At 52.7% G+C, this 25,171-nt stretch overlaps 1 protein-coding gene across 9 annotated transcripts in view; it reads left to right on the top strand.

Annotated features, from left to right (window-relative positions):
• Positions 1–25,171, top strand: part of LOC127463464 (class I histocompatibility antigen, F10 alpha chain-like) — a 237,011-nt gene that overhangs the window by 58,703 nt on the left and 153,137 nt on the right. For 4 of the 9 annotated variants that reach the window (XM_051772924.1, XM_051772919.1, XM_051772918.1 and 1 more), the window contains exon 6: positions 18,938–18,977. In XM_051772924.1, the coding sequence (XP_051628884.1) occupies positions 18,938–18,977 (40 nt within the window). Of the gene's footprint in view, positions 1–18,937; positions 18,978–19,468; positions 19,552–25,171 lie in introns of those variants that run through there. The other 5 variants (XM_051772929.1, XM_051772933.1, XM_051772931.1 and 2 more) reach the window with 2 other exon arrangements.

The raw sequence follows: 25,171 nt of genomic DNA, 5'->3' as shown, positions 1-25,171 counted from the left end.
CCCCTCCTTCCCCTCTCTCCAGCCTCTCCTGCCTTTTCTGGCAAGGGGCCATCCAAGGCAAACCCCGGTTCTCAGCAATGGCACCTGTGGCACGGCTGCAAGGCTCCAGTGGGCCAGGCAAGAGCAGGAGCACCGAGAGCCTGAGGAGCCAGGAGATGCCCTGGCTGGGCATGGTGCTGCTGCGGGACGAGCTGACACCTCTGCACAGTCTCTGCCCGTCCCTGCCAGCCGACTTCTGCCCAGGCTCTGGGCACGGGGACGCAGCACTGACACTTTTCAGCCCCCGCGCTGTTCCACAGAGGCTCTGATGTCACAAGGCCCTTGCCTGGCAGCCAGGAGATGGGCAAGGCAAGGCAAGGACGGAACCTCTGAGCCACCAGCACGCTGTCCCCAAAGGCTGGGGTGGCACAGAAGCCCAGAGTCCCTGAGCTTGGCAGAGACTTGTGAGATCAACCGGCGTCCAGCCTACGCCCCATCCCCAGCACGTCAAGCAGAGCACGGCACTCAGTGCCATGGCCAGTCTTTGCTTAAACACCTCCAGGGACAGTGACTCCACCACCTCCCTGGGCAGCCCATTTCAATACCTAATCCCTCTTTCTCTCCAAAAAGTCCTGCTCCTGTCCCTGACAAACAGCCCCTGACAGGCAGGTCCTCGTGTCCTCTTGTCCTGTCGCCTGTTGCCTCGGAGAAGGGGCTGACCCCCACCTGGCTCCAGCCTCCTGTCAGGAAGTTGTGGACAGGGAGAAGGTCAGCCCCGAGCCTCCTCTTCTCCAGGTTGGAGAAGCCCAGCTCCCTCAGCTGCTCCTCACAGGCCATGCACTGCAGACCCTTGCCCAGCTCCATTGCCCTGCTCTCCACCCACTGCAGCCCCTCAAGGTTCTCCCTGAATTGAGGGGCCCAGAGCTGGACACAGCACTCCAGGGGTGGCCTCACCAGTGCCCAGTCCAGCAGAAGCATCACTGCCCTGCTCCTGCTGCCACACTCTTTCTGATCCAGGCCAGCCTGCCCTTGGCCTTCTTGCCCACCCGGGCACCCGCTGGCTCAGGTTCAGCCTCTGTCCACCAGCACCCCCAGGGCCTCTCCCACAGGGACCCTTTGCAGCTCCTCTGCCCCCGGCCTGGAGCTGCAGGGGGTTCTTGTGGCCACAGGCCCCAAAGGCACCAAAGGCACTCTTGAACCTCATGCCCACGGGCTCGGCCCAGAGGTCCAGCCTGTCCAGGTCCCTCTGCACAGCCTTCCTACCCTCCAGCACATCCACACTGCAAGCCAGCTTGGGGTCCTCTGCCAATTTGCTCATGGAAGACTCAATTCCCTCCTGCAGATCCCCACGAAAAATAGGCAACAGGACTGGGCCTGTTACCCAACAAGTTCTAGTGCTTGACAAAGGAGCCCACCCAACAGTGGGGAGAAACTGCTGGCAGGAGATTGAATGGGGGCAAGAGACAATGGATGATGGACAAGTTCTGGGCCATGGCCATTTGTTAGAAAAACAAAGTACAAGTTTAAGGTCTGCCATACTTTAGTGGTCAGAGACCTGGCAGAGAAATCTATTTTTGAGACCTGGACACCAAGAAGGCAGAATTTCTAAACCACAAAGACCCTTAGAGAAACTAGAGATGAAGACAAAACTAACACAGACAGTTACTGAGGCTCTCACTATCTAGGGAAAAGAAAAGGATAAAAACTGTGGACTAAGCCTCATGCAAAGTGAGAAATCAAGAGCCAATAAAGGAGAGGATAAGAATTCCTGCAGAGAACTGGTAAGCCAATGGACAGGAATTCTTTTGTCTGCTGAAATGTAGAATTAGTTAAAAGTTTTGAGAACTGATGTACATGTGTTAGAGAGCAATTCCTGTGTCCCTTCAGTGCTGAATGAAGTAGGGTCACCTCTGGAACCCAACCAACTGCTCAGAGATTTTATTCCCCGGCTTTTGCTGACGGTTTCTGGGGACCCAGATGAGACAAAGCAGCGCCGACAGGGCAGAGCAGAGGAATCGTTGGCCCTGCAGTGTGTACCAAAGGAGTTTTGGGGAGATCTTCCAATTCCCTGGTCTGGGGAGTTCACCACCCCTTCTTTTGTGGGAAAAAGAACAGGCCATGAATTTTGGGTACTTGATTTTAAGGCCTTTTGCCTGCACATAAGGCACAGCAATGGGAAGGACACAGCGTGAGGCTGAGAGGTTTCTGTCATGGTTTGTGGGCTTGGGTGAGATTGGGCCATAATTACAGGACACCTGTAAAATCTGGGCTTTGGGGAAGGTTGGGGAGGGTTGGGAAAGGTGTTAAAAGGGTGGTTTTGCCTGAGGTGTTAAACATGGGAGTGGGTCAGTCTTCCCAATTCCCAAGAGAAGAGATCCCAGAAAGCTCCCCTGCAGGTTGTGTTTTAAGGAACAGGAGAAGAGACCGAGGGTAAGGGGTTTCTTTCCTGGAGGGAAGGGCTGTCATTCACTTGCAGGAGCCCTGTGCTGAAATTGCCAGTCCCACTCCCCAAATTGAATAGGGACAAAGATTCCTGCCAGACAGAAAGGACCAGGACAGAAAGCTCTTGCTGCCCATGGAGTGCCCAGGGTGGCCCCCCAACTGCATGTGAAACCCGAAGGTTCCAGGCTTTCTTTCCTGGGGGAAAGGCCGTGACATCCCAAAGAGTCCCGTGGCAGACAGGTGGGGCTGCACTGTGGGGGTGTGAGGTGTTGGTTCTTTGGTTTCCAGGGGCTATTCCAGAATGGAGAGGACAGGCTGTGACATCACAAAGGGGCCCATGGCACAGGGGTTGGGCTGCACCAGGGGCTGTGAGACATTGGTTTTTTGGTTTCCAGCAGCCATTCTGGAATGGAGGGGATAGGCCGTGACATCACAAGAGGGCCCATGGCACAAAGGTGGGGCTTCACTTTGGGGTTGTAGGGCGTTGGTTCTTTGGTTGCCAGGGCCCATTCTGGAATGGAGAGGACAGGCTGTGACACCACAAAGGAGCCCTTGGCACACGGATGGGGTTGAACTGTCACATGGTGGGGGCTTGGTTCTTTGGTTTCCAGAGGCTATTCCGGAATGGAGAGGATAGGCCAGAATGGATAGGACAACAAAAGGGCCCAAAGCACATGGGCTGGTCTGCACTATGGTGTGGGGTGTTGGTTCTTTGGTTGCCAGGGCCTATTCTGGAATGGAGAGGACAGGCTGTGACAAGAAGTGCCTGTCAGAACTGCAAAGATGGGCGCAAAAGAACCTTCTGTGGGCATATTCTCTGCTCTGCCCTGCACATCTTTGTGCTGGGGTCAAAACTCAGCCTCTCTGCTTCCCTCTCCTGAGGGACTCGTTCTTAGACATCCCTTTCCCCTCCCGGCCATTCCCAAGCCTGTACCAGGCTCTCATCCCCTCTCTGGCTCAGAGCCCTCAACTCTTCTTTCAGAGAGCTGGGACTGTCAACCCACCGTCCCTTTGGCTGGCTGTATTGGGGAGGGGTTCGGATCATACTGAAGCTGAAACCACGACACCATTGAAAGCTCAACAAAACTGATCTTTATTAGCAAGAGGTGGCCAACAAAACGAACAAACCCAAAGGAGAGGAAGGAAGAGAGAAATAAGCCCCCAGCATGACCTCCCCCAGTCACCCAGCTGTTGCCCATAAAGTTATCTCACTGACCTAGAATGCCTGTAATTACCAATGGCAGGAGCTGCATCCTTGGAGAGTCAGTAAGTTCACAAACTGGCAGGTGTCCCTGCCAAAGGCAACGTTGTCCTTGATGTGAAGCTTGCTCCCCTCCAAAAAAAGAGCTATCTGCTTTTATACAATTAGTTGAGTCCCCTCAACCTCGGCACGTGTGGCCAGCACCGCCCAGCCAGAGCCCTCAGTCCCACCCCTTGGTGATGTCAGTGCATCTCTTCTGCGCACGCGGGGCTTTCCCTGCGTTTGTTTATCTGTACTAGGGGGAATTTATGCTGAAACTTTTGGTCTGTGTTTGGCCCCAGCCACCTGCAGGAGTTTATATTCTCCCTGCCATGAATTCCGCAGTGTCACAAGGTTCCTTTTTTTCCATAGGGCCCTGCAGTGTCCCAAATGTGCCTTGATTCCAGGAGTATCCAAATTCTCCCGGGGTTCCTTTGGTCTCAGGAGGTCCCACAGTGTCCCAGCGGCCCCTTCATTCCAGGCAGGCCCAGGGAGACGAAGCCAAAGACGGAGCCCCGACCCCGTCAGCATCTTGGGGGGCGGGGGGGCAGGACCTGGGAAACGGCTGGGAAGGGACTGGGATGGACTGGGAGGGACTGGGATGGAGTGGGATGGACTGGGATGGACTGGGATGGACTGGGACGGAATGGGATGGATTGGGACGGACTGGGATGGACTGGGACTGACTGGGATGGATTGGAATGGACCGGGACACCAGGATACACAAGGATACAATGGGACCAGTACTGGGACCCAGCAGGACCCCCCGGGAGCAGGATCTGAGCACACTGGGACCCTCCAGGACCAGAATTGGGGCAACAGGGATCAGACTGGGAGCAACTGGGACCACACTAAGGGCTACTGGGAGCAACTGGAGGCCACATAGGATATAGTGGGAGTGCCTTGGAGTCACTGGGATCATACTGGTGGAAAGTGGAATGTTACTGGGGCATCTGGGAGTGACTGGGAAGGACTAGGAGCATGCTGAGGGCTCTACTGGGATATACTGGGAGTGTCTGCAACCATGGTGGGGGTGACTGGGACCATACTGGGAGTGACTGGGACTACGGGAAGGGGAATTAGGACCAGGCTGGGGGCAACTGGAAGGAACTGTGAGTGACTGGATCTACAAGAGAAGCAACTGGGATTGACTGGGACTGTCAGGAGGGAGGACCAAGATCATACTTGGAGTGACTGGATCTGTGCTAGGGGCAACTGGGAGCAACTGGGACCATGAGGGGGACAACTGGGATCATCCTGGGATCACGGTGGGAGAAGCTTGGTCCATGCTGGGAGCAACTGAGACCACACTGAGGGTGACTGGGGTCATCCTGGGATCATAGCAGGAGTGAGTGGGATCATGCAGGAGGTGATTGGGATCATACTGGGAGCAACTGGGAGTGCACTGGGGATGACTGGAAGTGGCTGTGAGCAACTGGGATCATGCTGGAAGCTTTTGGGGGCAACTGGGAATGAGTGGGACCACATGGAGGAAACTGGGAGCAACTGGGAGAGACCAGGAGTGACTGGGATCATCCTGGGACTGACTGGGCGCTGAATGCGAAAAATCGGTCCGAGAAACTGCTCAGAGACTTTTTTATCTTTAAGCAGCAAGGTATTTGTTTATTCAACGTTGGGAGCAAGCCAGCTGGCACTGGACAAACTTGCTCGAAGGTTTCACACAAAATCAGCATTTTTCTACAATCTTCAGCTGGGATTAAATGCATATTCAAGTGATTACAACATCTATCGATGCATATTAATAACAGGCGGAGTAGAGGTGGAGCTCAGGCGGGGCTTGGGGCGGTGTTTCTCTTGGCCCTCAGTCCTGAGGGTACTTCCACTCTTCCTCCATGGCTCTGGGGGCTTCAACTCATCTTCCTCAGCTTGACCTTCCTTCTCTTCCATTCTTCTTGACCCGCTCACTGAAGCTTGGAAAAAGCCCTGGCTCCCGGCCTATTCCTCCTATTCCAATGTCTCCCTGATCCTGCTGTCTCTCTAATTTATCCCCTCGAGGCCTAGGACATGTTCCTGTACTATTCTCTGAAGCTTTGCTCCAGTCAGTAGAACAGAACGAGCACAGATGGTCTTGGATGTTGGTAGCTTGTTAGCAGGCCCCAATTTCTTAGTTAACTCTTTTGGGCCTGGCCTCCTGTTTCCCCAGGGACACAGCCCGGGCCCGGCTGTTCCCATTCCCATTCCACGGGTTTGCATTCCTGTTCCAGGTGTTCCCATCCCATTCTAGTTGTTCCCATCCCATTCCAGGAGTTCCCATTCCCATTCCATGTGTTCCCATTCCCATTCCATGTGTTCCAATTCCCTTTCCAGGTGTTCCATCCCATTGTAGGTGTCCCCATTCCCATTCCTATTGTCGCTCCTCCCATTCCTGGTGTTCCCATCTGTGGTGGTTTCACTCTAGGCCTTCCTGGAGACCAACTTGTAACCAGGAAGGAAACTAGAAAAGTGACCACGGAAGTATTCCATGCTATTCCTTTACGTAACTTGAGGTATAAATAAGGCCAGCGGGAGGCATCTCGCTCTCTTCCTTTCCGGCGAGGTTCGAGAACGGCGGGTCCCTGTTTTGGTCTGGTTTATCTGGAGCCGAGGCCTACAGTGACTACCGTTATCTGCCACGCGTGAGGGGAGAGCCTTGGGCCGTGTCTAGCCATCCTGCCTGTTCGAAGGGAAGTGGTGAGATTTTTTGCTAGTTTGCCTTCGGTCGGCTGGTTGGCTTGTTCGGTCCTTGCCCCTTTTTGTCCTTCTCCCTTCCCCTTCCCCCCCCCCCCCCCCCTTCTGTGTGTGGTATTCTCCTTTTGTGTATCTGTCTCATATGTAATATATATATATATATATATATATATTTGCTATAGCTTTGGCTGCTTGGTTTTCTTTTCCCTCTCTGGGAGGCGGGTCCTTGTTGTCGAGTTTCGGGGACTTGGCGGGAAGCCAGCTCGAAACTTGCACAACATTTTTGGTGTCAGAAGTGGGATATTTTGGTTAAGTTTGGCTTGTTTTGATAAACGTTTTTCCAGGAAGACAGCCAAGCTCGGTGTTGTTTTGCAAAACCAATCTATTGTTTTGGGAACAGGTCTGGGAACACTGCCAGAGTCTGGGAAAGCAGCCAAGGAAACTTTGTTTATATAAACAAAGGTTTGTTTTGGGATCAAGAAGAAATAATAACAAAAAACAATGGCTATTTCATTAATTTGTCTTATAATTCTAGCCACCTTTACACCTGTGTTAGGCTACCGTATAGGGAGACGTCCAGACCTTGAGGATGGATGGAACGAATTGCTTCCATCCTTTAATTTTGACATCGAAGGTTTGGTAAAGGAAATCCCCATGGTTAAAATTGGCTCTAATTACTATATAAATCTTATTGCAACAGTACTGTCATTGATAAAGGTACTGGAAGTGCTACTTAAACTTGGAAGAATGGGGTTCCGTTGCCTTCCCTCTTGTAGGAAAGATCACACCTCAAAGGGACTCGCTGGAACTTTGGAAAGGGCTGCAGACAGGCCAGTCCCCGGGTGGCATGGAGCTTGGGAAGATTTCGGTAGATTAGTAGGACATGTGTCACCCCCCATTAATTGGGAGTTCACACCAGAACAAATGTTTGATTCTGGTGAGATGGCCCACTGTTTGGCAGAAGGGTGTTTTTCCTACAAAGATCCGAATATGCAATTCTCCGCTTTGTGCTGGGGCCTGGCTAATGCTTATCGAGCTGCCATAGACCACCTTCAAAGGGGTAAGGTCGACACAGAAACCCAAACCACGCCACTTGAAACCAGTGATGTCCCTATTAGGTCCACAGAAGTTGGGGTCCAAACACAACTTGAAGTCAATGCCATTTCTACTAAGCCCACTAGAACCGGGACTCAAGCTAAGAACCGGAAGGTCATCATTGCCCCTATGAAGAAGAAGAAGACGTGGGTAAGAGAGATCAAGGAACTTACAGACTCATCTCCCCAACCAGAACGCACAGAAGAAAGAGAAGAAGAAGAAGAAGAAGAAGGAACAGAAGAACCTATCCAATTCACTCAAGATGTAGTGGACGAAGGAGCGGCAGCAATGGGAGAAGGAGCAACAGCAAGTGATGAAGGCGCGACTGCGAGAGAGGAAGTAGTGGTTGTGACTGAGGAAGGAGCGATTGGAAGAGAAGAAGCAGGTACCAGAGAGGAAGAAACGGTTACACGGGAAGGAGCACGTCCAAGAGAACTAGGGGCACGCCCAAAGGAATACAGAACAGCATCAAGAGAAAAGAAAGCAACAGTACAAACGGCCGGTGGTATATTGTCGCTTGATGATTTATATCCTGACTACACATTCAGTGTTACAAAAGACGCAAAGAAGGAGCCAAAGCATTCCCCTCAATTGGAGGGGGAATTATCCCTACCCCTCCAGACCCAACCTTCTCTTGGAGGTGTGAATGATTGGAGGAAGAGGCCCTTATCTCACCACGTGAAAGATTACTCACTACCTCCACCAGCTGGGTATCGCGAACGACGCAGGAGTCCATCCCCACGGCATGAATGGCATAGAAGTCCATCTCCACGGCGTGAACGACGCAGAAGTCCATCTCCGCGGCGTGAACGGCGTAGGAGTCCATCCCCACGGTATGAACGACGTAGAAGTCCATCTCCGCGGCGTGAACGGCGTAGGAGTCCATCCCCACGGTATGAACGGCATAGGAAACCATCTCCGCGGCGTGAACAATATAGAAGCTTATCCCCACGGCATGCTCAGTCTCCACCTCCACATGAGAGATATAGGGAGGAAGTGGGAGCAGTCCCACGTAGGAGTGGAAGAGTAAAGAGAGAGGTGGAAAAGATTCTACGTGGGAGAGATGGACAAGAAATTATGCGAGAAAGCGAAATTACACAATCACTGACCACAAGAGAGCTTCGAGATTTACGGAGAGATTATATGCGCTTGCCTGGTGAAGAAGTCCTCACCTGGCTGGTGCGATGCTGGGACAAGGGAGCTGATAGTCATGTAATTGAAGGTGATGAAGCACGACAGTTGGGATCCATTGCTCGAGACCCTGTGATAGAGCAAGAAATGGGGAGGGAGAAAATGGCATCCAGTCTTTGGCTCCGAATACTCCACGCGGTGAAATACCCATTTAAGGAGTCCCTGAAGAGTTCTTCAAGAAGGTGGAGGACTGCGGAAGAAGGCATCCAATACCTACGGGAATTGGCCATGCTGGAGATCATCTATTCTGATCCAGATTATTATGATATCCAAGTTCCTGAGAATGTTCCCTGCACGCAACCAATGTGGAAAAAGGTAATTCAAGGTGCCCCTAAACCATATATTTCCTGCTTGATACCCGTATATAATCCAAAGATGGATGAACCAAGCGTGGACACTATGTGTGCTTGGATAAGAACCATCGAGGAAAATATGGAAGACTCCTTCAATCCCCTGTACCGACGCACCTACGATAGGGAAAGAACGGAGAGAGATTATGAATATTCCAGATATGAGGACGACCTTAGAGACAGAGAGGACAGAAGGTATAGAGATTACCAAGAAAGGCCAATGGGAAGATCACGGCGGGACCGACAAAGACGACCTCGGCCTAGACCTCGATCCTGGTCTCGATCTTGCTCACGATCCCTGTCATTCACACGTCGAAGGAAAGAGAACTCTAAGCGTGGGTCACGTAACCAACTATGGGCATACCTTCGTAGTAAAGGAGAAAACATGAAGAAGTGGGATGGTGAACCCACTTCTAAGCTTGAAGCTAGAGTGAGGGAGCTGAAGCGAAAGAAGACTGACAAGAAAGTTGTCTATGTAGTAGATGGAGATTTCTTAGAAGAGAAACTGCGATCGCCGAAACACGAGAAGATGGAGGTCCACTTCGACAATGGCAAAAAGTCTAAGAAGTCAAAGTCAAACTCTGACGACGAATGCTCTGATCAAGACCAGTAGAGGGGCCCTGCCTTCTGCCAGGAGAAGGAGAGGGACCAAGAAGATAACCGGGTTTACTGGGCTGTGTGGGTCCGATGGCCTGGCACATCGGATCCTCAGAGATACCAGGCCTTGATAGATACTGGAGCCCAGTGTACTGTAATGCCTTCGGAGTATAAGAGTACCGAGACTGTTACTATTTCTGGAGTGACAGGAGGGTCTCAAGAATTGTCAGTAGTAGAGGCGGACATGAGCTTGACGGGAGACCAATGGGAAAAGCGTCCCATTGTGACGGGGCCAGAAGCCCCTTGCATCCTTGGTATGGACTACCTAAGAAGAGGATACTTCAAGGACCCGAAAGGGTACCGGTGGGCTTTTGGTGTAGCCACGGTGATTGAAGAGGGGTCCAAGCAATTGTCTGCCCTTCCTGGCCTTTCAGAAGACCCTTCCATTGTAGGATTACTACGAGTTAAAGATCAAGAAGTGCCAATGGCCACAACAACTGTACACAGACGACAGTATCGGACAAACCGAGATGCTGTGATCCCTATCCACAAAATGATCCGAAAGTTGGAGAGCCAAGGGGTGGTCAGCAGAACCCATTCACCCTTCAACAGCCCCATCTGGCCTGTGCGTAAATCCGATGGAGAGTGGAGACTGACTGTGGACTATCGTGGCTTAAATGAAGTTACGCCACCGTTGAGTGCTGCCGTGCCAGATATGCTGGAGCTCCAATATGAGTTGGAGTCCAAGACAGCAAAGTGGTACGCCACCATCGACATAGCCAACGCGTTTTTCTCCATTCCTTTAGCGGCAGAGTGCAGGCCACAGTTTGCTTTCACCTGGAGGGGCGTTCAATACACCTGGAATCGACTGCCCCAGGGGTGGAAACACAGTCCAACCATCTGTCATGGACTGATCCAGGTCACACTAGAGAAGGGTAAGGCTCCCGAACACATCCAGTACATCGATGACATCATTGTATGGGGGGATACAGCAGAAGAAGTTTTCAAAAAAGGACAGACGATCATCCAGATTCTCCTCGAGGCCGGTTTCGCTATCAAGAAGAGCAAAGTCAAGGGACCTGCCCGAGAGATCCAATTCCTAGGGGTGAAATGGCAAGATGGACGACGCCAGATACCAACAGACATAATCAACAAGATTGTAGCAATGGCTCCCCCCACAAACAAGAAAGAAACCCAAGCTTTTCTGGGAGCCATAGGCTTCTGGAGGATGCATATCCCAGAATACAGTCAGATTGTGAGCCCTCTTTACTTTGTGACCCGTAAAAAGAACAATTTCCAGTGGGGTCCTGAGCAACAACAAGCTTTCAGGCAGATCAAGCAAGAAATTGCACATGCCGTGGCTCTTGGACCAGTTAGAATGGGACCAGATGTAAAGAATGTGCTCTACTCTGCAGCTGGAGATAAAGGTCCCTCCTGGAGCCTCTGGCAAAAGGTGCCTGGCGAGACGCGAGGGCGACCACTGGGTTTCTGGAGCCGAAGCTACAGAGGTTCTGAGGCCAATTACACCCCTGTGGAAAAGGAAATCTTAGCGGCGTATGAAGGTATACGAGCAGCTTCAGAGGTAATTGGTACCGAAGCACAGCTCTTCCTGGCACCCCGATTACCCGTCTTGAGCTGGATGTTCAAAGGGAAGGTGCCCCCTACGCATCATGCCACGGATGCTACATGGAGCAAGTGGATAGCCTTGATTACGCAGCGTGTACGATTGGGAAGCTCAAATCGCCCTGGAATTCTGGAGGTTATCACAAATTGGCCTGAAGGTGGGAACTTCAGCCTGGCAGAAGAAGAGGAAGAACCAGTGAGCCGAGCTGAAGAAGCTCCGCCATTTGATCAGCTGCCAGATGAAGAAAGGCGTTATGCCCTTTTCACTGATGGTTCTTGCCGAATTGTAGGAAGGAACCGGAAGTGGAAAGCGGCCGTTTGGAGTCCCACCCGACGAGTGGCAGAAGCTGCTGAAGGTCAAGGCGAGTCAAGTCAATTTGCAGAGCTCAAAGCTGTCCAATTGGCCCTGGACATTGCTGAACGAGAAGGATGGCCAAGGCTCTACCTCTACACTGACTCGTGGATGATAGCCAATGCCTTATGGGGATGGTTGGATCGATGGAAGAAGATGAACTGGAGGCGTGGAGGAAAACCCATCTGGGCTGCTGACTTGTGGCAGGACATCGCTACCAGAGCGAAGAATCTGAATGTGAGAGTCCACCATGTAGATGCCCACATGCCCAAGAAGCGAGCTAATGAAGAACACAATAACAACAGAGAAGCAGACCGAGCTGCACAGATAGGAGTGTCACAAGTAGACCTAGACTGGCAGCAGAAAGGAGAATTGTTTCTAGCTCGATGGGCCCATGATGCTTCCGGTCATCAGGGCCGAGATGCCACCCACAGATGGGCACGAGACCGAGGGGTGGATTTAAGCATGGATGTAATTTCTGAAGTTATCCATGATTGTGAAACTTGTGCCGCTATTAAGCAGGCAAAAAGACTGAAGCCCCTGTGGTATGGTGGACGATGGGATAAGTATAAGTATGGAGAGGCATGGCAGGTTGATTATATCAAACTGCCACAGACCCGCCAAGGTAAGTGCTATGTACTTACCATGGTGGAAGCAACAACCGGATGGCTAGAGACTTTTTCAGTGCCCCACGCAACGGCCCGAAATACCATTCTAGGCCTTGAAAAGCAAGTTTTGTGGAGACATGGGACCCCAGAACGTATCGAGTCAGACAACGGGACTCATTTCAAAAATGAATTAGTCACCACTTGGGCGAGGGAACATGGTATCGAATGGGTATACCACATTCCATACCATGCACCAGCTACTGGGAAGGTTGAGAGATATAACGGATTATTGAAGACCACTCTAAAGTTATTAGGTGAGGGGACTTATAAAAACTGGGACAAGAACTTAGCCAAGGCTACCTGGCTAGTTAACACCAGGGGTTCTGTCAATCGAGCTGGCCCTGCACAGGCAGAATCCCTTCACATTGTTGATGGAGATAAAGTTCCAGCAATCCATTTGAGGGGAATGCTAGGGAAAGCTGTTTGGGTTACCCCTGCCTCAGGCCAAGACAAACCCATTCGTGGGATTGTCTTTGCTCAAGGGCCAGGACATACGTGGTGGGTAATGAGGAAGGATGGAGTCATCCAGTGTGTGCCTCAAGGAAACTTAGCCTTGGGGAAAAACTAATTGTATGTCCTAAGTTGTGTTTTTACAGGAAGCCAGTCACCAGATGAGAGAGAGACCTGAACTAAGCTGTTGCTGGTATCCAGTGATGAGACAGTCCAGTGATGAAACAGCCATAAAATCAGAATTGTAATGGTGACTGAGGAGACCAAAGATCTGGACTGAACTGACATCTGTATTGATTTTCCAACGACGAGACAACTGTGCCGAGAGACCAACAAGAACTATATATATATATATATGCAAATGTGTATATATATGCGCGGGATGTAGACGAACGTGAGACATAGGTGTTGCGTAAAGAAATAGTATGGAATAAGGGGTGGAGAATGTGGTGGTTTCACTCTAGGCCTTCCTGGAGACCAACTTGTAACCAGGAAGGAAACTAGAAAAGTGACCACGGAAGTATTCCATGCTATTCCTTTACGTAACTTGAGGTATAAATAAGGCCAGCGGGAGGCATCTCGCTCTCTTCCTTTCCGGCGAGGTTCGAGAACGGCGGGTCCCTGTTTTGGTCTGGTTTATCTGGAGCCGAGGCCTACAGTGACTACCGTTATCTGCCACGCGTGAGGGGAGAGCCTTGGGCCGTGTCTAGCCATCCTGCCTGTTCGAAGGGAAGTGGTGAGATTTTTTGCTAGTTTGCCTTCGGTCGGCTGGTTGGCTTGTTCGGTCCTTGCCCCTTTTTGTCCTTCTCCCTTCCCCTTCCCCCCCCCCCCCCCCCCTTCTGTGTGTGGTATTCTCCTTTTGTGTATCTGTCTCATATGTAATATATATATATATATATATATATATTTGCTATAGCTTTGGCTGCTTGGTTTTCTTTTCCCTCTCTGGGAGGCGGGTCCTTGTTGTCGAGTTTCGGGGACTTGGCGGGAAGCCAGCTCGAAACTTGCACACCATCCCACTCCTGTTTTCCCCATTCCCAGTTCTTGGTGTTCCCATTCATATTCCAGGTGTCTCCATTCCCATTCCTATTGTCCCCATTCCCATTCCAGGTGTTCCCATCCCACCTCTGTTTTCCCTATTCCCATTCCAGGTGTCTCCATTCCCATTCCAGGTGTTCCCATTCCCATTCCTGGTGTCCCCAGTCTACTCCCAATGTTCCCATTCCCATTCCAGGTGTTCCCATTCCAATCCCAGGTGATCCCATTCCCATTCCTGGTGTCCCCAACCTGCTCCCGATGTTCCCATTCCCATTCCCAATGTTCCCATTCCCATTCCAGGTGTCCCCATTCCCATTCCTGGTGTCCCCATTTCCATTCCTGGTGCCCCCATTCCCATTCCAGGTGTTCCCACTCCAGGTGTTTCCATTCCAGTTCCAGGTGTCCCCATTTCCATTCCAGGTGTTCCCATTCCCATTATTAGTGTTCCCATTCCAGGTGTTCCCATTCCAGGTGTCTCCATTCCAATTCCAGGTGTCCCCATTTCCATTCCAGGTGTCCCCATTTCCATTCCTGGTGTTCCCATTTCCATTCCAGGTGTTCCCATTCCCATTCCAGGTGTTTCCATTCCCATTCCTGCTGCCCCCATTCCTATTCCAGGTGTTCCTATTCCCATTCCAGGTGTTCCCACTCCAGGTGTTTCAATTCCAGTTCCAGGTGTTCCCATTCCCATTCCTGGTGTCCCCATTTCCATTCCAGGTGTTCCCATTCCAATTCCAGGTGTCTCCATTCCAATTCCTGGTGTTCCCATTCCCATTCCTGGTGTCCCCATTTCCATTCCAGGTGTTCCCATTCCCATTACTAGTGTTCCCATGCCAGGTGTCTCCATTCCAATTCCAGGTGTCCCCATTTCCATTCCAGGTGTTCCTATTCCCATTCCATGTGTTCCCACTCCAGGTGTTTCCATTCCAGTTCCAGGTGTTCCCATTCCCATTCCAGGGGTTCCCATTCCAGGTGTCTCCATTCCAATTTCAGGTGTCCCCATTTCCATTCCTGGTGTTCCCCTTTCCATTCCAGGTGTTCCCATTCCCATTCCAGGTGTTTCCATTCCCATTCCTGCTGTCCCCATTCCTATTCCAGGTGTTCCTATTCCCATTCCAGGTGTTTCCATTCCAGTTCCAGGTGTTCCCATTCCCATTCCTGGTGTCCCCATTCCAGGTGTTCCCATTCCCATTCCGGGTGTTCCCATTCCTGGTGTCCCCATTTCAATTCCAGGTGTCCCCATTTCCATTCCAGGTGTTCCCATTCCCATTCCTGGTGTCCCCATTTCCATTCCAGGTGTTCCCATTCCAATTCCAGGTGTTTCCATTCCCATTCCTGGTGTCCCCATTCCCATTCCAGGTGTTCCTATTCCCATTCCAGGTGTTCCCACTCCAGGTGTTTCCATTCCAGTTCCAGGTGTTCCCATTCCCATTCCTGGTGTCCCCATTTCCATTCGAGGTGTTCCCATTCCAATTCCAGGTGTCTCCATTCCAATTCCTGGTGTTCCCATTCCCATTCCTTGTGTCCCCATTTCCATTCCAGGTGTTCCCATTCCCATTATTAGTGTTCCCATTCCAGGTGTCCCCATTTCCATTCCAGGTGTTCCCACTCCAGGTGTTCCCATTCCCATTCCAGGTGTTCCCATTCCAGGTGTCTCCATTCCAATTCCAGCTGTCCCCATTTCCATTCCAGGTGTCCCCATTTCCATTCCTGGTGTTCCCATTTCCATTCCAGGTGTTCCTATTCCCATTCCAGGTGTTTCCATTCCAGTTCCAGGTGTTCCCATTCCCATTCCTGCTGTCCCCATTCCCATTCCAGGTGTTCCCATTCCAATTCCAGGTGTCTCCATTCCAATTCCTGGTGTTCCCATTCCCATTCCTGGTGTCCCCATTTCCATTCCAGGTGTTCCCATTCCCATTACTAGTGTTCCCATTCCAGGTGTCTCCATTCCAATTCCAGGTGTCCCCATTTCCATTCCAGGTGTTCCTATTCCCATTCCAGGTGTCTCCATTCCATTTCCAGGTGTTCCTATTCCCATTCCAGGTGTTCCCACTCCAGGTGTTTCAATTCCAGTTCCAGGTGTTCCCATTCCCATTACTAGTGTTCCCATTCCAGGTGTCTCCATTCCAATTCCAGGTGTCCCCATTTCCATTCCAGGTGTTCCTATTCCCATTCCAGGTGTTTCCATTCCAGTTCCAGGTGTTCCCATTCCCATTCTTGGTGTCCCCATTCCAGGTGTTCCCATTCCCATTCCTGGTGTTCCCATTCCAGGTGTCTCCATTCCAATTCCGGGTGTTCCCATTCCTGGTGTCCCCATTTCCATTCCTGGTGTTCCCATCCCATTGCTATTGTCCCCATCCCATTCCTGATGTCCCCATTCCCATTCCAGGCATTCTCATTTCCATTCCTGGTGTTCCATCCCATTCTAGGTGTCACCGCTGTCATTTCCCCTGCTGGTTTACCTTTAAACCAGCACACCAGGTCTGTGCCCAACGGGGGTCCCTGTGGATCATCCAACGCGGGTCCTCCCATGGCTGATGGAGTTGGAGCAGCGGCCGAAGCTCTTCCCGCAGTCGGGGCACTCGGGGCTTCTCTTACCGGTGGGTCCGTTGGTGGGAGGTCAAGGCAGAGCTGTCCCTGAAGCTCTTCCCACACTCCCCACACTTGTGAGGCGTCTCCCTGATGTGGATGTGATGGTGGGTGTAGAGGGTGGAGCTGTCCCACATTCCCTACACGTGTAGGGCCGTTCCCCAGTGGGGATGTGCTGATGGCTGAGCAGCTTGGTGCCTTTGCTGAAGCTCTTCCCACATTCCAAGCACTTGTAGGGCCATTCCCTGGTGTGGATGCAACGGTGTGTGCAAAGGCTGGAGCTGTCCCTGAAGCTCTTCCCACATTCCGCACACGTGTAGGGCCTTCCCCACTGTGGATCATCTGGTGTTGGAGCAGGTGGGAGCTCCGTTTGAAGCTCTTCCCACATTGCCCACAGATGTAGGGCCTTTCCCCACTGTGGATGCGACGGTGGGTGCGGAGGGCGGAGCTCTGATTGAAGCTCTTCCCACACTCCCCACACGTGTAGGGCCTTTCCCCACTGTGGATGCGACGGTGGGTGTGGAGGTGGGAGCTCTGCCTGAAGCTTTTCCCACACTCCCCACACTTGTAGGGTTGTTCCCCAGTGTGGATGTGCTGGTGGCTGAGGAGGTTGGATCTCTTGCTGAAGCTCTTCCCACATTCCAAGCACCTGAAGGGTTTCTCCCTGATGGGAGGCTGCTCAGGGACCACCAGCTCGCAGCTCCGCCTCAAGCTCCGGCCGCCTTCCCAGCACATGCTGGCTCTTTCCTCCTCACAACCCCCTGGGCTGGCTTTGGAGCCCCTCCTGCGGGGGCATCTCCGGCCCTTTTCCTCCCCGCTGCCTTCCTGCGCCGGGGAGCCCTTCAAAACGGCCTCTCCCACCAGGCTCTGCCGGGGGGATTTGTCCTCCGCGCTCTCCGGCCTCACCTCGGGGCCTGGGGCAGGAACCAACAAGGACATGCAGGGGATTTGCCTCCGGCCCACAGGGAAGCCCAAGGACATCCCCCCAACTCCGGCTCCGGCAGGACGGCCACAAAAGACAAAAGACCCACCCAAAGGGGCACTGACTTCCTCCTCACCTGCCTGGGGGGCCCAAGGCATCTTCCTCTTCCTCGCAGCCTCCTCCTCCATCCGCCCAAGCTTTGGGAAACAGAAATCCTGATGGGGGGGGAAACAAGGGGTGAGTGCGTTGCCTTGGGGTTCCTCCTGCCCAAGTCCAGCTCAAGGACTCACCGGGCATCTTGTGTCCGTAAAAACCCCCAAAACAACAACATTCAGCCCAAAATCCCCTCCCAGGAGTTCCCCCTCTCTGCTCTCTGGGGTTAGGGGGGTCCCCCCTGTCTGCCCTGATGGCACTTCTGCCTGCATTGGGGGTCCCCCTTCTCCGGGCTGCCGGGGGTCCCGCGGCTCTGGGGTTTCCCACTCTCCGGGGTCCCCTTGAGTGTTGCCAGGGGGGTCCCAGGGCTCACTTCTCCCCACTCTGCCTCCCGGGACCGGCCGGCCCTCCTCTCTCGGCTCCCACTCTCGCAAACCTCTTGGCGCTCTCGGCTCCCACCCCGCCTCAAGGCCCCCCCTCCTCTCCACACTCCAAGGCCTTCCCCCTCTCCGGGACCCCCGCTTAAGGGGCCCGGCGCTCCCTCTCTGCTCCCCCCCCTCCAGCATTCCGGGGGTCCCCCAGCTCCGGGATCGCCCCTCTCCGCTCTCCCCACTCCGCGGCTACCGGGGTTGCCCCCCGGCTCTCACGGGGGCCCCCAAACCGCTCTCGCCCCCCCCGCCATTGCCCAGCCACCGCCAGGACCTTTTGGCTGCTCTTCTTTGTGCTCCCGCTCGGCTCCTCCCTCGGCTGGGCCGCCGCTTTTGGCGGGTTTCCTCCTCCGGGATCCGCCCCCTGCAGCCCTTCCCCCCCTGGACCAGCCCCCTTGGGCCACCCTTGGGCCCCCCTTGGGCCCCCCTTGCCCAATAAGTCTGATTATACAGACAAGCAATTGCTTTTAACCCACAAAACCCAAAAGTATAACCCAGCACCCTGGGGCATGAACAAAGTGGTTTTCCTTGGCCCCCCCCCGAGTCCAAAGTAAAGGGAGAGGGGAAAAAAAACCTGCTGGTGGGAGAGCTGTTGCAGTCTGGTCAAAAGTGGTGATTGCAGTCCAGTTGAGGGTGGTGGTCTCAGTCTGGTTGAGAGTGGTGAGCTGCAGCCTTCCTGTGGATCCCACGAGTGGTGGAAAGGTTCTGAAACTCCAGGTTTATATATTCTCCAGTTCAGGCAGGAATGGTCAGTCGTTCCCTCAGAGCGGGGAATTCCATAAAAGGATGCTTAGTTCCCTCCCTCAGAGCGGGGAATTCCATAAAAGGATATGAGGGTTCTCTGAGCGGGGAATTCCAAAAAAGGATGCTCAGTTCGTTCCCTCAGAGTGGGGAATTCCATAAAAGGATATGAGGATTCTCAGAGTGGGGAATTCCATAAAAGGGTATGAGGACAGGGACACCCCCCCCCACCTCACAGCCCCCCCCCCCCACCCCCCGACAACAGTTCCTGGGAAAATGGCATGGAAGGCCATAGAATACAGAGTTTTGGGCTACACCCATCCAGTGAGGAATCGGTCCCAGCTGTTCTAACTAGGACACTGTGTCCGTCATCGCTGCCATCATCATCATCATCGGCCTCGTGGCAGTCGGTGTCTGGAAGCTCCGATCCGGTAACTCCCGGGATGGGGGTCGGCAAGGGGCACGGATCCGCCCGGCAGCATTCCGGGGATCCTGTGCCACGGGTGCTGATCCCACTTTCTTTCCATAGGGAGCAGGGAGGGGAATGGATATGACCCCGTGCCCACCAGTGAGTCCCAGCAGCGTGTGTGGATCCAGATCCTCTGTGCAGGGATCCCAGGATGCATGCCAGGATTCCAGAGGGGAATGGGGGCCTAATGGTTGGAGCGGGATTGGAAGGGGATTGCAGCTCAGGGCAGGATTCCAGAGTGGGATCAGGTGGAATTGTGGACTGGGATCAGGGCTGGATTCTGGAGTGGGATTGGGGTGGGATGGATGGAGTGGGATTGGGGTGGGATGGACAGAGCAGGATCAGGAGGGATTCCGGAGCAGTTCCTACTCTCCCTGGGCTCCACAGCCGGCTCCATCCCCTGGGATGGGAACAGGGACATGGTGACTCCTTTCCCCGCTCTCATCCCAGCAGGAATCACGACCTGAGCGATCCTGGAGCTGGATCCACCCCTTCCCTCTCCCTGTGGAAAGGCAGGAGCTGCTGGCAGAGCTCATCCCGCTGCTCCCACCCACCCCGGCCTCTTTGCGACTCTTCCCCATGGATCAACTTCCTGCTTTTTCCCGTGTGAAACCCAGGACCACAATTATTCCTGAGGCTTTAATTTGGGTGTGAAAATCTCCTCCTTTGGGTAATAAATCCTGACTTCTCCTCCGGCATCCGGCAGTTCCTCTGTGGGAACCAGGAATAGGAATGGGGACAGGGGGGACTGGGATGGGATCATTGGGGACAGGGATGGGGACACTGGGAGCAGGTTGGGGACAGCAGAAATGGGCATGGGAACTCCAGGAATGGGAATGGGGACATTGGGAGCAGGTTGGAGTCACCAGGAATGGGAATTGGGGCACTGGGAATGGGAATGGGGACATGGGAGACCAGGATAGGGATAGTGGGGACAGGAACGGGGACAATGTGAGCAGGTTGGCTCAGCAGGAAGTGGGAATGGGGACAGGGATGGGAACCCCAGGAATTGGAATGGGGACAGGGATGGGAACCCCAGGAATGGGAATGGGGACAGGGATGGGAACCCCAGGAATGGGAATGGGGACAGGGATGGGAACGTGTCTCTCCAGGAGTTGGTTCAATCCAAAGGTGGGTCCCTGGCTCGAGGCCACGGGAAGCCCCTTCTTTGGGAATGTCTGGGAACCAGGTGTCAGAGGTTTGAAAAGAGGTGTTGGAATTGTTTCCCAATGTCCCCCCATTCCCATCTGTGTCTCCCGGGATGGGGTGGGTTGGAGCGGAGCCGCAGGCGCTGGGCAGGGGCAGTGGGGGGGGGGGGCGGCTCTCGGGGACACCGCGGTGGCCGCGGGGAGGGCGGGGGGTCCTTTGTTTGGGGGCTTTTGGGGTTTGTCCGGGACCGGACAGAGCGGGAGCTGATTTTGGCCACCTTGTTCTCTTTTCCTGACAGGAAGTTTTTTCCCCACGGGACACCTCGTGGAGAACGACTGAGAGAGAGAGAGAGAGCCCGACCCATCTGGGAGCGAGGTGTTCTGCTTTGGGGACTGCCCTGGGAAAAGGGACTCCTTCACTGCTGGCTGCGAGCACACGGGGCTGAGAGAGCTTTGAACTGCCGGGACAGTTTCTCCCCCCCACCCGGGGATTTGGGACTTGGTTTTTTTTCTTCTGAAAGTTTTTGGTTGCACCATTTGTTGTTTATTCACATTTTGTTAATAATAAGCTGTTTCTTTTCCTTTTCCACACTTCCACCTGAAGTCTCTTAATTTCTAAGTTGTAATCTTGTTTAAGTAAGACCCAGTGCCCTCAGGGGGAGGAGGAGGAAAGGAGACCAAGAGGTGCTGTGGCCACTCAAACTGCAGAGGAACAACCTGTGCCAGTAGCAGCTGCCCCTCTACAGAAGAAATCCAAGACCAAATCAGCTCAGTTAGTGAGGGATGAAGGGGAAGCAGAGCCCTCAGAACAGGAGCAAGAGGCAGGGCCAGAGATAATCACCAGATCCCCATCCCAGGCTGAGCTGTGAGAGATGTGAAAAGATTTCAGCCTCCAGTTGGGAGAGCCCCTGCTGACCTGGCTGCTCCAGTGCTGGGATATCATGGCCCAGCATATGGAACTAGGTGGGAGTGCAGCCAAGCAACTGAGTGTGGAAAGTATTACAGAAACATGGTTGATAGAAAGAGGACATGAGAGAGATGCTATAGCTCTGGTCCCACGGTAAGAGTAAACTATTAGAAGGTCACTGCATATGAGAAACTGTGTACGTGACAGAAGAATAGAATAAAGCGGATGGGAAAGCAGAGCAAATAGCAAACAAGTAACCATAAGAAGGTGAAAGAATCAGCATTTGCGCAAATATAACTTAGGTAATTAGAAGCCAATCATGAGCTTAACTTTTGTAATATGTATGAGGCTAATTAGTAACCTTTATAAGCACAAAGCATGCAGTAATAAAGTGGGATAAGTTATTGATCAATTCTGTGGTCTAAAAGTGTCTTTATCCCTTTGTCTACAACAAATGGTGACTCCGACATGATGGAAATGACTCTTGCTTTAGACTCAATATGAATAAGGAAAAGACTTTTCTACAATGGCAACAAACGATTGGGAATGTATCCACTACGAACATAACAGCACAGAACCCTCCATACGATAATATAACCTGGTGCCAAGGCTATGTCAAAAATGTGTCAGTCAATGTGACAAAGCCAAAATACTTACCACCTGGTTATTTCTTAATTTGTGGTAATAGAGCATGGTTGGCATTCCTAAATACCCCATTGGTGGACCATGTTACTTGGGAAAATTGACTATGTTTACACCCACTATGAGACAAATAACGCAGTTGAAAAGGAAAAATATTTGGAACAAACGAGACACTGAATTTGATAAATATTGTAAATCAATAGAAAACCAACCCATAAAATTTTGGTCACCTACGGCAAACTTCTTTGCATCCCTGTTTGCCCCTGTTGGAGCAAAAAAGAGTCTAGTTCTTGTCCAAAGAACAGCTTGTTGAGCAAGGAATCAAATGTATAAAACCTCAAAAATTCTAAGAGAATTGTCTCATGACTTTGATGAAATAAGACATGCTGTTTTACAGAACAGAGTAGCTATAGATTTTCTATTGCTGGCTCAGGGGCATGGATGTGAGGAATTTGAAGGCATGTGTTGTATGAATCTTTCTGATCACTCTCAGTCCATCTACCAAAAACTAAAAGAAATGCAAGGTCGTTTGAATGACTTTCAGATCCAAAAAGATCCTATTAGGAAATGGTTGGCAAAGTTAGGCTCAGGACCATGGCTTGCTGAGATCACTAAACAAGCTATTTCACTTTTGCTGATATTGTTAGCTGCTTTATGCATCGTTCCTTGTGTTTTTAAATGTATACAGAACATGTTAACGAAGGCAATGAATGATGTATTTTTAACAATATCTAAAGAAAACGGGGGAAGTGTGGAAAGTATTACAGAAACATGGTGGATAGAAAGAGGACATGAGAGAGATGCTATAGCTCTGGTCCCACGGTAAGAGAAAACTATTAGAAGGTCACTGCATATGAGAAACTGTGTACGTGACAGAAGAATAGAATAAAGCGGATGGGAAAGCAGAGCAAATAGCAAACAAGTAACCGTAAGAAGGTGAAAGAATCAGCATTTGTGCAAATATAACTTAGGTAATTAGAAACCAATGATGAACTTAGCTTTTATAATATGTATGAGGCTAATTAGTAACCTTTATAAGCACAAAGCATGCAGCAATAAAGTGGGATAAGTTATTGATCAATTCTGTGGTCTAAAAGTGTCTTTATCCCGTCGTCTACAACAGCCAATGTTTTGTTCCCTTTGCAGTGAGTGCAGCCTCAGAGGGCTGAGCCCTCTCTGGCTGGGCTTGGCCTCTCCTGCAGAGACTCAGGCCTGGCTGGGCTGCCCCAGGCAGACGCTGCAGGAAGAAGAGCTCAGGCCGCCTGGGTCTGGTGTCCCTGGGGCTCAGCCTGTGCCCCATTGCTGGGCAGGGGCTGAGCCCCACCTCTGCCTCGGGGCCTTGGCCAAAGGGCTGCCAAGGAAGAGGCCCAGGAGCCTTGGGGCCTGCCCAGCTTTCCTCCTCCCTGGGGGCTCTCAGTCCTCCCCTGACACCGTGTGGGCCCAAGGCCTTGCTGGCTTCGGGCTCACGGCCCGCCGGCACCATCCCAGCGGCCTGACCCCCCTCCTTCCCCTCTCTCCAGCCTCTCCTGCCTTTTCTGGCAAGGGGCCATCCAAGGCAAACCCCGGTTCTCAGCAATGGCACCTGTGGCACGGCTGCAAGGCTCCAGTGGGCCAGGCAAGAGCAGGAGCACCGAGAGCCTGAGGAGCCAGGAGATGCCCTGGCTGGGCATGGTGCTGCTGCGGGACGAGCTGACACCTCTGCACAGTCTCTGCCCGTCCCTGCCAGCCGACTTCTGCCCAGGCTCTGGGCACGGGGACGCAGCACTGACACTTTTCAGCCCCCGCGCTGTTCCACAGAGGCTGTGATGTCACAAGGCCCTTGCCTGGCAGCCAGGAGATGGGCAAGGCAAGGCAAGGACGGAGCCTCTGAGCCACCAGCACGCTGTCCCCAAAGGCTGGGGTGGCACAGAAGCCCAGAGTCCCTGAGCTTGGCAGAGACTTGTGAGATCAACCGGCGTCCAGCCTACGCCCCATCCCCAGCACGTCAAGCAGAGCACGGCACTCAGTGCCATGGCCAGTCTTTGCTTAAACACCTCCAGGGACGGTGACTCCACCACCTCCCTGGGCAGCCCATTTCAATACCTAATCCCTGTTTCTCTCCAAAAAGTCCTGCTCCTGTCCCTGACAAACAGCCCCTGACAGGCAGGTCCTCGTGTCCTCTTGTCCTATTGCCTGTTGCCTCGCAGAAGGAGCAGGAAGTTGTGGACAGGGAGAAGGTCAGCCCCGAGCCTCCTCTTCTCCAGGCTGGAGAAGCCCAGCTCCCTCAGCCGCTCCTCACAGGCCATGCACTGCAGACCCTTGCCCAGCTCCATTGCCCTGCTCTCCACCCACTGCAGCCCCTCAAGGTTCTCCCTGAATTGAGGGGCCCAGAGCTGGACACAGCACTGCAGGGGTGGCCTCACCAGTGCCCAGTCCAGCAGAAGAATCCCTGCCCTGCTCCTGCTGCCACACTCTTTCTGATCCAGGCCAGCCTGCCCTTGGCCTTCTTGCCCACCCGGGCACCCGCTGGCTCAGGTTCAGCCTCTGTCCACCAGCACCCCCAGGGCCTCTCCCACGGGGACCCTTTGCAGCTCCTCTGCCCCCGGCCTGGAGCTGCAGGGGGTTCTTGTGGCCACAGGCCCCAAAGGCACCAAAGGCACTCTTGAACCTCATGCCCACGGGCTCGGCCCAGAGGTCCAGCCTGGCCAGGTCCCTCTGCACAGCCTTCCTACCCTCCAGCACATCCACACTGCAAGCCAGCTTGGGGTCCTCTGCCAATTTGCTCATGGAAGACTCAATGCCCTCCTGCAGATCCCCATGAAAAATAGGCAACAGGACTGGGCCTGTTACCCAACAAGTTCTAGTGCTTGACAAAGGAGCCCACCCAGCAGTGGGGAGAAACTGCTGGCAGGAGATTGAATGGGGGCAAGAGACAATGGATGATGGACAAGTTCTGGGCCATGGCCATTTGTTAGAAAAACAAAGGAAAAGTTTAAGGCCTGCCATATTTCAGTGGTCAGAGACCTGGCAGAGAAATCTATTTTTGAGACCTGGACACCAAGAAGGCAGAATTTGTAAACCACAAAGACCCTTAGAGAAACCAGAGACGAAGACAAAATTAACACAGACAGTTACTGAGGCTCTCCCTATCCAGGGAAAAGACAGTTCCTTTGGATACATGTCTGGAATAAAGACAAGTGCCAGAAATATTCAAACACAAAATATATATTTTATTACACTGAGAATAATAATAATAATAATAATGTGGGACAGCTCCACCCTCTACACCCATCATCGCATCCACATCAGGGAGAGGCCTCACAAGTGTGGGGAGTGTGGGAAGAGCTTCAGGGACAGCTCTGCCTTGACCTCCCACCAACGGACCCACCGGTAAGAGAAGCCCCGAGTGCCCCGACTGCGGGAAGAGCTTCGGCCGCTGCTCCAACTCCATCAGCCATGGGAGGACCCGCGTTGGATGAT

The sequence above is a fragment of the Manacus candei genome, unplaced genomic scaffold, assembly GCF_025592945.1.
Source record: "Manacus candei isolate 608988 ecotype Guabito, Panama unplaced genomic scaffold, ASM2559294v1 h1tg000162l, whole genome shotgun sequence".
NCBI classification, from domain to species: Eukaryota; Metazoa; Chordata; class Aves; order Passeriformes; family Pipridae; genus Manacus; species Manacus candei.
Note: the sequence above shows the minus strand (reverse complement) of the source record. Positions and strands in the feature narration are given on the sequence as shown.